Source organism: Engystomops pustulosus, chromosome 2 (assembly GCF_040894005.1).
Source record: "Engystomops pustulosus chromosome 2, aEngPut4.maternal, whole genome shotgun sequence".
Classification (NCBI taxonomy): Eukaryota; Metazoa; Chordata; class Amphibia; order Anura; family Leptodactylidae; genus Engystomops; species Engystomops pustulosus.
In genome coordinates, this window is record NC_092412.1 from 117,013,471 (window position 1) to 117,028,478 (window position 15,008).

A 15,008-nucleotide genomic window follows, 5' to 3' on the forward strand; every position below is an offset into this window, starting at 1 on the left:
ACATGCCTAAATGCACTGAGTTGCCGCCATGTGATTGGCTGATTAGAAATTAAGTGTTAACGAGCAGTTGGACAGGTGTACCAAGTAAAGTGGCCGGTGAGTGTATATGCGGTAATCACCGGGAAATGGCTCCTAGAACACACATGGAGCACCATTGTTACAACAAAACTTTTAGTTTCCATACACCTATATCAGAGTTGTGCCTGGAGAGTTGCACAACTACTCAAGATTAGTATAATCGCCTCATTGTTGAACTATCACTCCACCGTCAAGGATAATCCTGCACTAGGTAGCGGATTTTCTCCATGTGCCTTTCTATTTTTTTAAGGACCCATTTATCTAAATCAGACATTTGATAAATGTCTTTTTTCTGTTATGACTGTTGAAAAAGTAGAGCATTTTGAATTTCTAAAATCGAGAATTTTTTCAAATGTAACCCAAATATCTGAGTTTTTTCATAAATAAATGCAAAAAATACCACCAAAATTTGTCAACTAACATGAAGTACAAAGTGTCCCTAGAAAACAAGGCTGTATTCACACATGGGATTTATATAGCATTTTAAATTTCAGTACAACAGCAATATAATATATTTAAGAATCTTGTCTTTGTGGGAATGCCCTTTAATAAGAATCACTTGTTCTGGGCCAACGCTGAAGGTGTCTATTCTATGCACTGTCAATGTTCATGTAGTAATACACATATATTAAAGTAGACAGAACACTATCACATTAGCCAAGCATGGTTTAAAGTTCTGTATTAGAAAAGCTTGAAAAAAAAAAAAAAAAAACATTTCAAGTTGCTGTTTTTTGTACAAAATCCTGACACCAGAAACAGACGTGTTAAAATGAAGATCATTCAATAAATTTACGTATATGTACATTAATGAGATCCAAAAGATCCACAAACTTTCATTGCAGTCCATATATTTTTTCAAATGACACTTTCTAATAAAAAAAGCTTCAGGCTCAAATATTGTATATGGAATTCCGCTGGTATTAAAAATTCACGTGGTTTCGGATATCATTAATTTGTTTCACCATTTGCTGAATATGTTCATACCTATAGTAGAAAAAACATTTAACCGTAAGTACAGCAGTGATCAAAGAACAGGATTATATGAACACAAAACTGTATAGATTTTCACTATATAAAACAGCCATAAATTAGTCCGGTATATTCCTGTGTCAGCGAAAAACATTTTCATAGCCAATCTTCATCTATTAAAGAAAAAAAGTACTAGGGCATTGTTCTTTTGCTTAAAATGAACCTAGTAGCAAATTTTTCCTTGTGCTAGTAAAGGCACCATGCTACAAGGAGACAAGACACCGCATTCAGTGCTGTAACAAATATAGCTGGGTTGTCCTGACACTAACTATACTTCATCAATAAGAAAAATACATTTTGAAGGCAAGGATGGAAAGAAGGAAAAAAAATGCTGATCATACAGATACGTCTACTTTGCCAATACTCACTGTTCTTTTAACACAGCTTGGATATTCTTCCGCTGGTAGTCACTGAGAGTTAGGTTAGACTTTCTTGGGCTTTTTACTTTTTCCATCTTTCGTTCTTGATAGTCCATTTTTAATTTAACCTGTGTACAAGAATAAAATAAAAGTATAAACCCTCCAGCTGTGAGGTTTATTGTAATCATCCACAATCATCCATTCATATTACAACTTCTTTACCTGTTTTATAGCATTATCCAGATGATGCAGTTGTTCATGTGTTGTATTTAGCTCTTTCTTCATATCTCGCTCACTGTCTGTCAAAACTGGGTGTCGAGTGTTGAAGTTGTGCAGAACTGCTTTTAGCCTTCACAAAATATTAAATGAGAATGATGCTTACACAACTGATCATAAACAAATGCCTACACCAGAATTCTAGGGCTATAGTGCAATTATATAGGGTACTACATGCAAGCTATACAATGGGGACTTGTACAGAAAGCTTTCACTTTACCCATCACACTGTTAAGTTACATTAGTGCAACCAGTAAGTGCCAGGGACAACAGCAAAACCAATTGCTGGAGCAGATTGCTTTTTAAAGTGAAAGCATTAGTTCATGCGAGTACATCATTGACGGTACTGGTACTCCAATGATCCTGCTAGTGTATGGAGTCTCCTTGGCAAACATACATATTAACCTTCTCACAGAAGACACACGTCCCTACCGCCATCCATAAGTTGCTACCCTATAAGTCAATGTAGAACCTTGAAACTATCCTAGGGAGATTAGGGGGTACAATTAAAACATAAATAAAATAATCTTGAATGTCCATGTGAAATATGATGACCCAAAACGAACAGAGATTAAAAGAAAACCAACCTGTTCATGATATCATCTTGTTTCTCTTTGGCCTCCTCATACTTTTCAGCAAGACGTTCAGCCATTTCATGGAGGCTTTTTCTATAGGACAATATTAATAAACATTTTTTTTAAAAAGTAGATAAAGGCAAGTGAATGAAAAAATGTTTATCTATAGATGTCTATTTAAGGTTCTTGCCCATCACTAGTATTTGTAGGTATGAGTTTTGCATTTAGAAGATCCAATAAAGAATACAGTCCAAGCTTAGGATTGCAACCCAGTGTGGAATATGTGTTTGTTTTTTTAATATAAGGCACTATGGGTGACAGATGCAAGTGCGTACCATGCCCCTGTTGGACATATGCTAACCTTTCTTCTTTACAGTACCGCAAATCTTTTAGCTGCTTCTCTTTTTGAGCAATCAGCAATTTCACCCTATGGAAAGAAAGACCAGTGAAAGTGCAACCATATAACCAGATATAAAAAAAATGTAAGAACACACATATTAACTACAAACATATTACCTTCTCTGAATCTCCTCTCTAGCCATATCCTGTTTAAGGACATATTCTTCTCTGAAAACTTGAGTTGCTCGACTTAACAGCTGGAGACATTCCTCTGGTGGTGGTGCAGAGTCTTTGCTAGATGAACTAGAAGAAAAAAAAAAAAACATTGCATCTCAAATTGTACTACAGAAAACCAAGCGGTTCAAGGAATCTTCAAATCTTTAGCAAGGAGGTGTAGTGATTACAATGATATAGGACATCCTAATAATATCCCCTACATACCCGTGCATTGATGACTTACATTTCCATAATAAATAAAATTTAGGAAAACCAAGAATATTTAAAAAAAAAAAATGTTCAAAAGTTAATTTGCCATGTTCTATGTAGTTCTGTTCATAATAGCTTTAAAACAAAATCAACATATTAATTGCTTACTTTATCAGCAAAGGATTTGTAGCAGTCCTACTAAGAATGTTTCTAATGTGATTTTCAAATGGGCCTTTCACATCCTCCAAGACATGTGGTACAGACTCTGTGATGTGGCTGTCAACCTGGGAGCAGAGCAGGGGTGGAGACGGCGGGCGGATAGTTGTTCTGAACAAACGGTAAAATTAAAAAATTCAAAATGACAACACGTTTCCCCCGTAAATGTATGCTTTGTAATTTTTAGATGGTATCATGGTAATCAAAATGACATAAGACAAATGTTACAATTGGTATAATATACATACAATAAAGGTCTTGTAAAGCATTCATAGCCGCTAGTAAGGCATATCATAGTTGTCCCAAGTGACAGGTCTGAAATAATCCAAAATCCTTGAATGGGTGCAGGAAGCCTAGAAATAAAGCATATAAATATTTTTAAGAAAATTAAATACAAGTATATATATTCATGGACATGAGTCTTTTTTCAACTGTATAACCAATGAAGGGTGGATTTAGGGGAAACAATTCAGCGCATTTAAAAAAGTAAAAAAAAAAACAAAGTTTTTCAATAAAAAATAAGTTTATAAAATCACTAAAAATGCCCATAAGCCCCAAAATAGAGAGACATAGAACGCTCAAAAAAAGTCCAAATCATAACACAAACCCCACATGAATAGTATCAATGCGTCCGTAACAATCTGTAGAATAAAACTAAATAATTGAACCCATACGATGAACACCGTAAAAAAAAATAAAAACTTTAAAAACTTGCCAAAAAATATGATTTTTACCTATTGAATCCCACAAAAAATGCAAGAAAAAGTGATCAACAAAACATATGTACTCCAGAATGATACTGGTGCAAAGTACAACATGTCCCACACAAAACAAGCCATCAACCAGCTCCATAGCCAAAAACGTAACAATATTATGCCACTTGGAAGACAGCAATGCAAAAATGATAGATTTTCCCCCACATTAGTGTTTTATTTGGCAAATTTAGTAAAACATAAGAAAAAATATTCAAGTCTGGTATCCCCGTAATTATATCAACCCATAGAATAAATATAACATGATTATTGGGCTATACGGCGAACACGGGGAAAAATTAAAAGTAAAAAAATAAATACAGTACAGAATTGATGCTTTTCTACTTCTGCCCTCAAAAACGAGTTCCTAAATTTTCAACAATAGGTGATACCAACCCCAAAATGGTAACACTGGAAAAAGCATCTCATCCTGAAAAAAAGTGCCGTCACATGGCCCCAATAACGAAAAACCGAAAATTGTATAGCCTACAGAAGGGGCCAATGAGGAAACTAAAATCCTGACAGCTGCAGGGCGCTCCTTCCCTACTGCGCCTCGCTGTGCGCCCATAAAACAAGTGTCACGGTCACATGTGGGGGGTCTCTGTACTCAGGAGAAATTTCACAACAAGTTGTATGGTGGGTTTTCTCTTTTTATCTTTTGGAAATTTAAAATTTTAGGGCTAAATGAACATATAACCGACACAATTTGACCATTCTAAATTTCACTTCCATTTTGATGTAATTACTAATGGGTTGGTTATAGAGGGGGTTTTGATGTTAAATATGTAAAATTTCATTCAAAACTGTATTTATCCCCAAAGTAGTCAATTCTGAAAATCCGGAAAACCGATATTCGATTTGTAAGCCGCGTGACATCAAAATAAATTATCCAGACATTTAAAAAATTATGAAAATGTAATGTAGACATATGGGAAATTTTATTCGACTTATTTAGGTGGTAAATAGATCTGCCTGAAAACGCGATGATTTTGAATTTCAAAAATGGCAAATTTTTCCAAAAATTCATAATTTTTCATATTTTTTTTCTTTGCAAATAAACGCAAAACTCATCAGCCAAAATTTACCACTAAAATGAAGTACAACATGGGGGGAAAAAAATAATCTCAGAATCGCTTTGCTAAGTAACAGTGTTCAAAAGTTATAACCATATAAAGCGACGCAAGTCAGAATCCAAAAAATGGGACTGAGCCTTAAGCTACAAAATAGCTGTGTCATTAAGGGGTTATTTTTCCACAGTTATTTATCTGATTTATAGTAATTTTACTGGCACATATTTCTGCACCATTGTTTTGTAACTTGTGGATCTCATTCTCCACTGCCTTACTCACCCATTCACTGCCCACTTCACCACGCAGCAACATAGGCTGACCCGTCTAGCCCTTTAGGGACTTCCTTTTCCTCCTCCCTCAATCCTAGTTTAAATACTCTGCCACCCCTGCTGGCACATTCTCTCCCAGCACAACGGCCACCCTTCCATTTAGTTGCAAGTTATCTGCGGAAAACAGCTTGTACCCCAATGAAAAGTCAGCCCAGTGCTCTAGGAACCCAAATCCCTCTGCTCTACACCAGGATCTGAGCCATGCATTTAACTCCCTGAGCTCCCGCTGTCTGCTCTGTGTATCGCATGGTACAGGTAGAATTCTGGAGAATACTAACTTGGAGGTCCGTCCCTTAAGTTTTAAACTCAATTCTTTAAAAATATTCTTCAGGCTCCTCCAACTACCATCTACTCTGTCATTGGTTCCAACATGGACCACGACAGCTGGGTCATACCCAGCTCCTCCCAGTAATTTATCCACCGTTTCCACGACATGACGAACCCTGGCACCAGGGAGTCCACAAACCATTCGGTTGAGGCGGTTAAGCGACAAATTATTCTATCATTCTTCCCGATTATAGATTCCCCTACAACCATTATCTGTGGTGCATCTATCCTATTACTAGCTGGGCTGTTCCCTTGCCTGTTAGGGAGAGCAGGATCTGTCAGTGCCATTTCTGACACTGACATTCTTACATCAATTTTGCTTGTGTGTTACTTCAAGGGGTCTTCAGTGATGGCCTATCCTGAGCATAGTTCTTCAATAGACTATCCAAATAGGATCATGGAGGTCCAACATTGAACTGCAGAAAAACACACAGCTGGAATCAAGCGATGCTCGATGTAGGTGCCGAGTGTTTTAACTGAAGACCAGCCATTTATGTTAGACATTATAGTAGGGGTAGATGCCTGGACAGACTTCTCTTAACTGCTATAGTCAATTGCAGAATGACAAAGTAGTGAAAGAATATAAAAAAAATAAAACCTAAATGAGTACTGTGAATACACTTACGTGCACGGTAAAGGTTTAGTACAAAGAATATGTTCCACAAGACACTTCTGCTCTGCAGCCAATTCTTGTAAACTGTCTTTATCCTCTTCACCTACAAATACAGGCAGAAGAATTTTAACAGCAGAAGCAGATTCAAAATAAAAACATTTTTTGATATGTATATATATATTTATACCTGCACTGAGAAACTTCTCAAGTCTGCTGAACCAAGCCAGGCCTACACTGTGTATGCCAGCCACATGAGTGCAATGATATCTTGATGAACAGACTGGGTCTACAATTAAAAAGAGATTGTTAATGTAACAACCTAAAAGTGTGGTCTCATATGTCTGGACTGGATATGTTGAAATGACATCATTTGGATGGCATCGTATCTTGACTGTTAAAACATTCTGATTCTTGCATAATAGTTAAAAAAAACAGAGTACTCTGTTACTCAGTTCTTACTCATTGTCACCTTTGAAAAAAACATTTTAAACTGTTGTGTTTAATACACATGTGCTTGTTACGGTAACCCTGTACACTGGATGTTCACACTGGCTATAAGGAATTCATTTGAGTGGTTTGCTCAAAAATGCACACAACATTGTGCAGAGGCCATGAACTGTCCCCCACAAAATGCAACCAGCTTTCAGCCTCCACACAGTGTCTCACCAGACATGCAGTTGCGCCATAGAAGATAGATTATGTCCTATTTTTGTCCCGCCTTTCCTATTGAGCGAAGAGGGGTGAGGAGTATTCACCACCCACAACTAAATACATAAACCAAACCCTCTCACAAACCATCTCTTTAAGACCAGATTATCTGTAACAAATTCAGTTTTACCCAATTATACATATAAACCTTATAAAACTTTTGTAGAAGTCACAACTAAGGCAAGTGATTGGCCATTGTTTGCGTAGAACTGTAGCAGAATAATAAGCCGAAACAAAATGGGTCGGGTAAACCAGTCTTACAAATTTATCACTGGGCCAGTTTAAATCAGTTAGTAGAAACGCAATTATTACTAAGCATCTGTTCTTGCCATAAAATCTGACATTTTTATTTGAATAAGCTCCATGGTGTGGAAAAAAATACATAGACCCAGCAAAAAAAAAATAATAATAAGTAAATGGTAAAGAATATTGCCAATCAACCTGTTTTCTTTTTATTGTCAAGACCACGGAATGCACAATTATACCAATAAATTACCTCTATGCAGCTTAATTGGACAGGAGAAATCAGTCTCAATGGATTCCTCCTCCTCAGGTGTCAGTTTTAAGGCTAGTTCAAGCTCAACACACTCAAACACATACAGTGATGGGATTAGATCAGAGCTGGAGGAGATCCAAGACTTGTCAGACTAGAGAAATAAAATACCAATACAGAGATTAGAGGGGAGCCATAGAGCAATGTAATGCAATAACTCCTGAAGCACATATGTTACTTACATTCTGTTCTTCATCATCTTCTCCTTCCAACACCACACAGTGATATAAAAGTCCAGATTCAGTTGCAATCACAAGGATGTTTGGGACACAGGGCAAGCAAAGCACTGAGCAAGCATCGTACCCGTAGTTATCCTCAGCAGCAGGGTGCATAGGGAGGGGACCCAGCAGCCGGCCCACACTGCTGCTACTGCAGGTAGAAAGACATACTGTCTGAATCAGTCTGGATTAAATCTGATCTAGTTCCATATACCCAGGATCTATTCTAATTACACATTGTACCCTTAATAAGGATCTATTCTGTAGATAAAAACAGAACTATGCATCACCTGTGCTGTACATCAATGTATACAAGGAAGGTCTCTCCATTCTCATATAGTATATAGAGGGGATATGCAGCATTTTCTTTACTGTGCAGACCAACTCCCCTTGAAATGGCAGTTAGCGGACCAAAATCAAAGGCAACAGCAATCTCACCAAGGGAGGCCTTATAAGAGCGCCTGTAACCAGAATAAAAACAAGACAAACAAACAAACAGACCAGTATTACTAAATGTTTAAAAAAGGAAACTTTTCTTCGCCTCCCACAAGTCACTTCCATCACTGCCTCTTATTTTAACTGTTTTGTTCTACGTTTCTATTTATATGAGAAAATAGAACCACTGATTAACAAAAAAAAAAAAAAAAAAAAAAGTCTGTCCACTTAAAGACATTGGTACATACCTATTCTGAGGAAGTGAAGTTTCCTCGTCTGCATTGGAAAGTGGGATGACTTTTTCTGGAGATAAATGATCATGCAACTTGTATAATCTGAAAAAATATAAATATTTAACAGTAAAAAGTTTTTAAAAAGTTTTAAAAATAATTTAAAGAAAATGTTAAAAAACCAAAAAGTTCATATCACCCCCCTTCCCTAGAACGGATATAAAACATAACAAACAGTAAAAATCACAGACACAATAGGTATCGCAGCATCACAAAATGCCCGATCAAAATATAAAAACTGTTATTGCGGGTGGTGACCCCATAATGGAAAACAGCACCTAAATGTCCAAAACGCGACTTTTATACCATTTTACGTCACATAAGTAATGGAATAAAAAGTGACCAAAAGGTCGCACAGACCTCAAAATGGGCGATCATTTCGCAAAAAATGACATAGCTCCGTACACTAAAGCAGTGATTTTCAACCTGTGTGCCGTGGTTGAGTTTGCCGCAGGGAGCCCCTGTGTAGCTGTGCCGCCGCGCCCCTGTGTTCCTGCCCCCATACTTACCTCCAAGCCCCGCGTCGGCGATCCGCCCATCTTCTGTAGCTCCTGCACCGCGCGGCCCATGTCACGTGACTGACGCGACCTGACAACCTATGTTATTCCTATCTATGCCTAGATTTGCATCATTTGGAAAAGTCTCACTCATTCTCTCCTAAAAAAAAAAAAAAAACACAAATACACACACACACGCTGTAACTAGCAATGCTGTAGCCTCAATGTTCAGCGACTGTAACCCATGCACATTTGTTCTCGATACATAAGAGTTGTCATGGAAAAGTACAATATTACATTTTATTTAACCCCTTAAGGACGCAGGGTTTTTCGGCCGATTTCTCGCTCTCCAACTTCAAAAATCCATAACTTTTTCATTTTTCCGTGTACAGACCTGTGTGAGGGCTTATTTTGTGCGTAACAAATTTTACTTTCCCGTGATGTTATTTATTTTAACATGCCGTGTACTGCGTAGCTGAAAAAAAATTCCAAATGTGGAAAAATTGAAAAAAAACGTCACGTGCATCACGTTCTTGTGGGCTCAGTTTTTACGACTTTCACTCTTCGCCCCAAATAACATGCCTACTTTATTCTTTGGTTCGGTGCGATCGCGGTGATACCAAATTTATATAGGTTTTATTGTGTTTTAATACATTTTCAAAAATTAAACGAATGTGTACAAAAAAGAAAAAAAAATTTTTGCCATCTTCTGACGCTAATAACTTTTTCATACTTTGGCGCACGGAGATGTGTGAGGTGTCATTTTTTGCGAAATGAGGCGACGTTTTCATTGCTTCCGTTTTGAGGTCTGTGCGATATTTTGATCATTTTTTATTTCATTTTTTATGTTATGTAAAAAGGTGTAAAAGTCGCATTTCGGACATTTGGGCGCCATTTCCCGTCTCGGAGGTCACCGCCGGCCGTAACCGTTTTTATATTTTGATAGATCGGGCATTTTGGGACGCGGCGATACCTAATATGTTTGTGATTTTTACTGTTTATTATGTTTTATATCCGTTCTAGGGAAAGGGGGGTGATTTGAACTTTTAATATTTTATTAATTTTTTTTATTTTTTAAACTTTTTTTTTTCTTTTTTTTTTCACTATCTTTTAGAACATCTAGGGTACATTAACCCTAGATGGTCAGATCGCTGCTACCATATACTGCAATACTTCTGTATTGCAATATATGGCATTTTTGCAGCACATTCATTACAATGAGCCACTGGCTCATTGTAACGAATCTGCAGCTGCCAGATAGCCTCGTGTCAAAAGAAGACACGAGGCTACCATGGCAACCGATCGCCGCCCCCCGATGACGTTCGGGGGCGTGGCGATCGAAAAAAAGATGGCGGCGCCCGCGCGCCGCCGTCTTTTAAACGCCGCCGGCGACTTTGCCGGCGGCAACGGGGGGGGTTAATAGCCGCGATCGGTGCTAGCACCGACCGCGGTTATTAGCGGTGGGGGTTTTATGCATTTTGCAAAAACCCCCACCTTTGTATGAAGAGGACTCAGCCCGTGAGCCCTCTTCATACATCCCTTATACCTCTGCGCCGTAGAGCTACGGCGCAGAGCGTTAAGGGGTTAAACACTTCTGTTGTGTATCTACAACAATCTGTGTCTTTGTGGTTATAGACAAAAAACAAAAAGTCTGTGCAATTACCTGTCGCCATCTTATACTGGATAAAAGTTAGCAATATGGCAATATACTGGTACAAATTGATGAATATGTTAAATGGGCACAACAAAAGCAAGATGTAGGATGCATTGTTTTACCTTATTGTATTATCAGAAGTTAGTAAAACCAGACAGGGCTCTTGATTTTCACTAGGGTACCATGCTGCTTGCTTCAGAACCAGAGAAGTGGAGCTGGTGAGAATTCTCTCAGCAATGGGGATAGTTCTGAATGGAAAAGAAAATACAATATTTAAAAGTTCTGTTCAGATTATAGGTTTAAACACTGCAAATAGCAAACCTGTCTCCAGATTTTACACAAATGGACTACCAGAACCCTCAAGTATGACATCAAAGGGTTTAGGATTCCCTTTTAGGTTAAAGCTGCACCCTTGAAAGACATATGCAAATGAACTGAGCCACTTTCAGAGTCTGGAGAGGATGCATCACTTTAGACTCCTCTATCTTGGGCTTTGTAGTAGATAGAACACAGATTTTAAAAGCATATAAAGGATGCAAATTTCATCTTTGAAATCTTGGACTTTTGTTCGATATGGTATAAAAGAAACAGAAGGGAATTTAACCATTGTGTGCAGCTTGAATTCCTAAATCATTTCTTTTACTGCTTATAGCGCAAGTTGATATCATTCATCTGACAATCTGAAAGTTGAGATCACAGACACTGTTATTATCCTCAGTCAATAATAGGATAATGGATCCATTAAAATGTTTATTAATTTCAATTGCTTCTGTTGGTGTCAGTTTGCAGCACTTCTGTTAGGCTTATGTTTCTTCAGATTAAGAAAATTGCACTGTAGCTCCCATCCAATTTTCAGCTCAAATTAACCCCTTAACGCTGAAGCCACTTTTCACCTTCCTGACACGGCCCATTTTGTTCAAATCTGCCTGTGTCACTATAAATGGTTATAACTTTGGAACGCTTTAACATATCCAAGTGATTTTGAAATCGTTTTCTCGTGACACTTTGTACTTCATGTTAGTTAAAAAAATTTTGGTGGTATGTTTTACATTTATTTATGAGAAAATCAGATATTTGGTCAAAATTTGGAAAAATTCTCAATTTTCAAAATTCAAAATGTTCTACTTTTTCCACACGAGTCATAACAGCAAAAAACGTAATAACTAACATTCACCGTATGTCTACTTTATACCTGCGTGATTTTTTATACATACTCTCATTTTTGTAGGATGTTATGGGGCTTTCAACATCAGGTGCAATTTCTCACATTTTCATAAAAAACGCAAAATCCTGCTACTGAGGGACCTGCTCAGGTTTGAAGTCACTTTGAGAGGCCCAAATAAAAGTAAAACCCCATAAATTACTCCATTATAGAAACTACACCCCTCAACGTACGCGAAACAACTTTTATGAAGTTTGTTAACCCTTTAATTGTTTTACAAGGGTTAAAACAAAATTGGATGCAATTTCAAAATGAAATTTTTTTTGGCTAAATGAATGTGGTTTTAAAAAAAATGTACAAATTCTCAGTGGATAAAATACCAAAACGCTCCACAAAGTTTGATAGTCAATCTCTCCCGTGTATAACAATACCCCATATGTGGTGTTAACCTGCTGTATGGGCACACGCCAGAGCATCGAAGGGAAGCTGCGCCATTCAGAACAGATTATGCATTGTCACTTTTTATTGGCTATACAAGCTTTATTTTTTTTGGCAATTTGGACATATAAGGGCTTATTTTTTGCGACATGAGATGCACTTTACAAATACTTCATTTTAGTGGGTCATTAGCTTATTGATGAGATTTTATTAACTCTTTAAAGAAAATTGGCAATATTGGGTCACTTTTTTTGTATCTTTTTGGGGTTGTACACCGTACACTAAATATACTACATTATCTTTATTCTATAGATCACTACGATTACGGTGATACTTCATTTATATAGGGTCTTATATATTTTTACAATTTTACTGGAAAAAAAAAAAAACCAATGTAAAGAAAATCTCATTTGTTTTTTGCATCGCCATCTTTTCGGAGATATAACTTTAATATTTTTTGGTTGACTGAGCTGGTTTAGGGCTTATTTTTTTACGCGTTGAGTTGTCCTTTTCAGTCGTACCATTTTGGCGCACATAACTTTTTTCATCACTTTTTGGAACACTTTTGTAAAGGGATTTTATGACAAATTTACATTTTTGGCGAGTTTTTCGGGTTTTGTTTTTATGGCGTTCACCATACGGTAATGTTTCTGACTTATTGTACGGATTGTTACGGACGCAGCAATACCAAATATGTGGGGGGTTTTGGTGATTTTCAGGTTTTTTTTTACTATAGTAGATGTGTATAGGGAATGTTTATGTTTAGGGGACTTTAACTTTATTTAATTCTTTTTATTAAAAAGTGTGTTTAATTAGCGTTTTTTACTTTACTTTTACAGGTTGGCTTGAACAAGCGATCCTCTGATCGCTTGTTCAAGCTATTCTTCACCTAATACAGTGTAATAATATTGTATTATGCTGCTGAATGGAGACGCCAACTGATCAGCAAGTTGGGCCCTATGCACAGGATAGGGCCGAACTTGAATTTGTGGGAAAACCATTTTAAGCAACTAATAATTCCAATCAGATGTTTATCAATATAGATTAGTACCTGCAATTTACAGTCTTTTCACCTCCTTCAAATTCAGAGTTTTTTCCCCAGCGTTTAGGGACATCCAGGACCATTAATCCTTTACTTCCAATCAAAGCAATGTGTTGTTGAGTGGGGTTCAGCAGAACTTCAGTAACTTCAAAGAGCGGAGCGTTGATGCACAGCAGCTTCTGAAATATGAATGAAACATATCAATGTCCACACTGCATGGGACTTGAGGTCTCCTCGTAAAGGGAAAAAAAATAAAAAATAAAAAAAATCAGTCTGAGGAATAAGTACAAGATATGAAATACACCTCACTTTCACCGGATGTGAAATATTATAGAAAGTGAATCTTCTATTAAAACCTCATCAACTCTTGAATGAAAAAATACTGTCTGTTAACGGTACCCCTGCAGAATTCCTCCGGGATTTTTTGGGACATTCAATATATGCAAATCAGAAAACCGTTGCAAGTCGATAATTACAGAATGAAAGCAACAGAAAAATCGCCATGCAAAAATTCAGATTTCGCCACAGATCTGCAGTGAATATACAGCGGTAAAACCCACATTAGAAAATAACCTCGGGATCCACATTACCAGGACATAAAATAAGGAGAGTTCCGTGCATTGACAACAAGCAGAGATCTGGAAAATAATAAGCAATTGTCCCAGATGGAAAGAGTGTGTAACTTTTTGATATACAGTGAGATTCCCATATAGGAAACCCCATCAACCGGGCTGCTCATTAATCCAGCTGCCTGCTCCCTGGGCACGGGGCAATACCATGCCCTGCCTGTGCCCGCAGACTACATTATGTCAGGGCAGTCTGGGGGTCCAATTAGCACGGTGTGGTCCGGGGGAAGGGGGTCTCACCTGGCCGCTGCACGAGCTACGGAGTCTGATAGTGTGGAAGGCGCAGTCTCCCTGGTCCCACACCAGTAGATCCCCGTCCACACAGCACACCAGGTTCTTCAGCTGTACCGCACTCCTGCTAGCGGCCTGTGCCCTCAGCTGCGGGAAGAGCGGGTGTTCACTCAAGGCGGTTTGCCACCCATCTGGGTTCTCTACCGCCGCCATGTTCAGGCACCGGCTGCCCGCCCACGGCTGTGATGTCAATTTTCAACGACCACGTCCTGTTGTGTCGCTGAAGCACAGTGTAATTGGAGAGGAGGGCAATGTATGGCTGCACCTTCCCCTCCAGTCCTTAGCATTGCTCAAAAGTGTGTGGGGGTGTACCTCGTGTAGCGTACCGTGCCTGTGTAATATTCGCCACAGTCCGATAACGAGTCGGTTATTTTTTAGTTTTTCATACAGAGGGCAAACGATTCGTTAGTGACCTGTAGATCTAAATCCCGCGCCTAAACGTTTGCCGCGCTCAGCAGTCACCAGTGCTCTCTCCTCAGAGCAGAGAGAGGCGCCACAGCTCTTCCCGCCCAGTGAGAACTTGCTGTACTTTACAACCCAGGCTTCATTTACAATATTACAGTACATGAAAGGGGAAGTTTAATTCCTTAAAGGACGCAGGATTTTTTTTATTATTATTTCTTGCTCTCCACCTTCAAAAATCCATAGCTTTTTAATTTTTCCATGCACAGAGCTGTGTGAGGGCTTATTTTCTGCATAAGTTAT

General features: G+C 38.1%; 1 protein-coding gene across 2 annotated transcripts; it reads right to left on the reverse strand.

Moving 5' to 3' along the window:
* Window positions 1-741: 741 nt before the first annotated feature.
* On the reverse strand, window positions 742-14,781 carry NUP88 (nucleoporin 88). 2 transcript variants are annotated; one of them, XM_072136120.1, is made up of 17 exons: window positions 14,253-14,781; window positions 13,396-13,565; window positions 10,867-10,992; window positions 8,552-8,638; window positions 8,159-8,329; window positions 7,833-8,019; window positions 7,594-7,744; window positions 6,577-6,675; window positions 6,402-6,492; window positions 3,547-3,651; window positions 3,251-3,409; window positions 2,834-2,959; window positions 2,679-2,744; window positions 2,330-2,410; window positions 1,689-1,815; window positions 1,476-1,594; window positions 742-1,062 (listed from the first exon to the last, which is right to left on the reverse strand). In XM_072136120.1, the coding sequence occupies exons 1-17, from the start codon at window positions 14,454-14,456 to the stop codon at window positions 999-1,001; spliced, it is 2,133 nt and encodes a 710-aa protein (XP_071992221.1). In that variant the 5' UTR covers window positions 14,457-14,781; the 3' UTR covers window positions 742-998. The 2 variants fall into 2 exon arrangements, with proteins under 2 accessions (XP_071992221.1, XP_071992222.1); XM_072136121.1 differs by having other exon boundaries at window positions 14,630-14,780.
* Between the last annotated feature and the right edge of the window lie 227 nt (window positions 14,782-15,008).

Coding starts and splice junctions, on each gene's coding strand:
- NUP88 (XM_072136120.1), bottom strand. CDS start 14,456: ATGGCGGCGGTAGAGAACCCAGATGGGTGGCAAACCGCCTTGAGTGAA. Junction 6,493..6,576: donor TGAGAAGTTTCTCAGTGCAG/GTATAAATATAT, acceptor CTGTATTTGTAG/GTGAAGAGGATAAAGACAGT. Junction 2,745..2,833: donor AGAGAGGAGATTCAGAGAAG/GTAATATGTTTG, acceptor TTCTTTCCATAG/GGTGAAATTGCTGATTGCTC.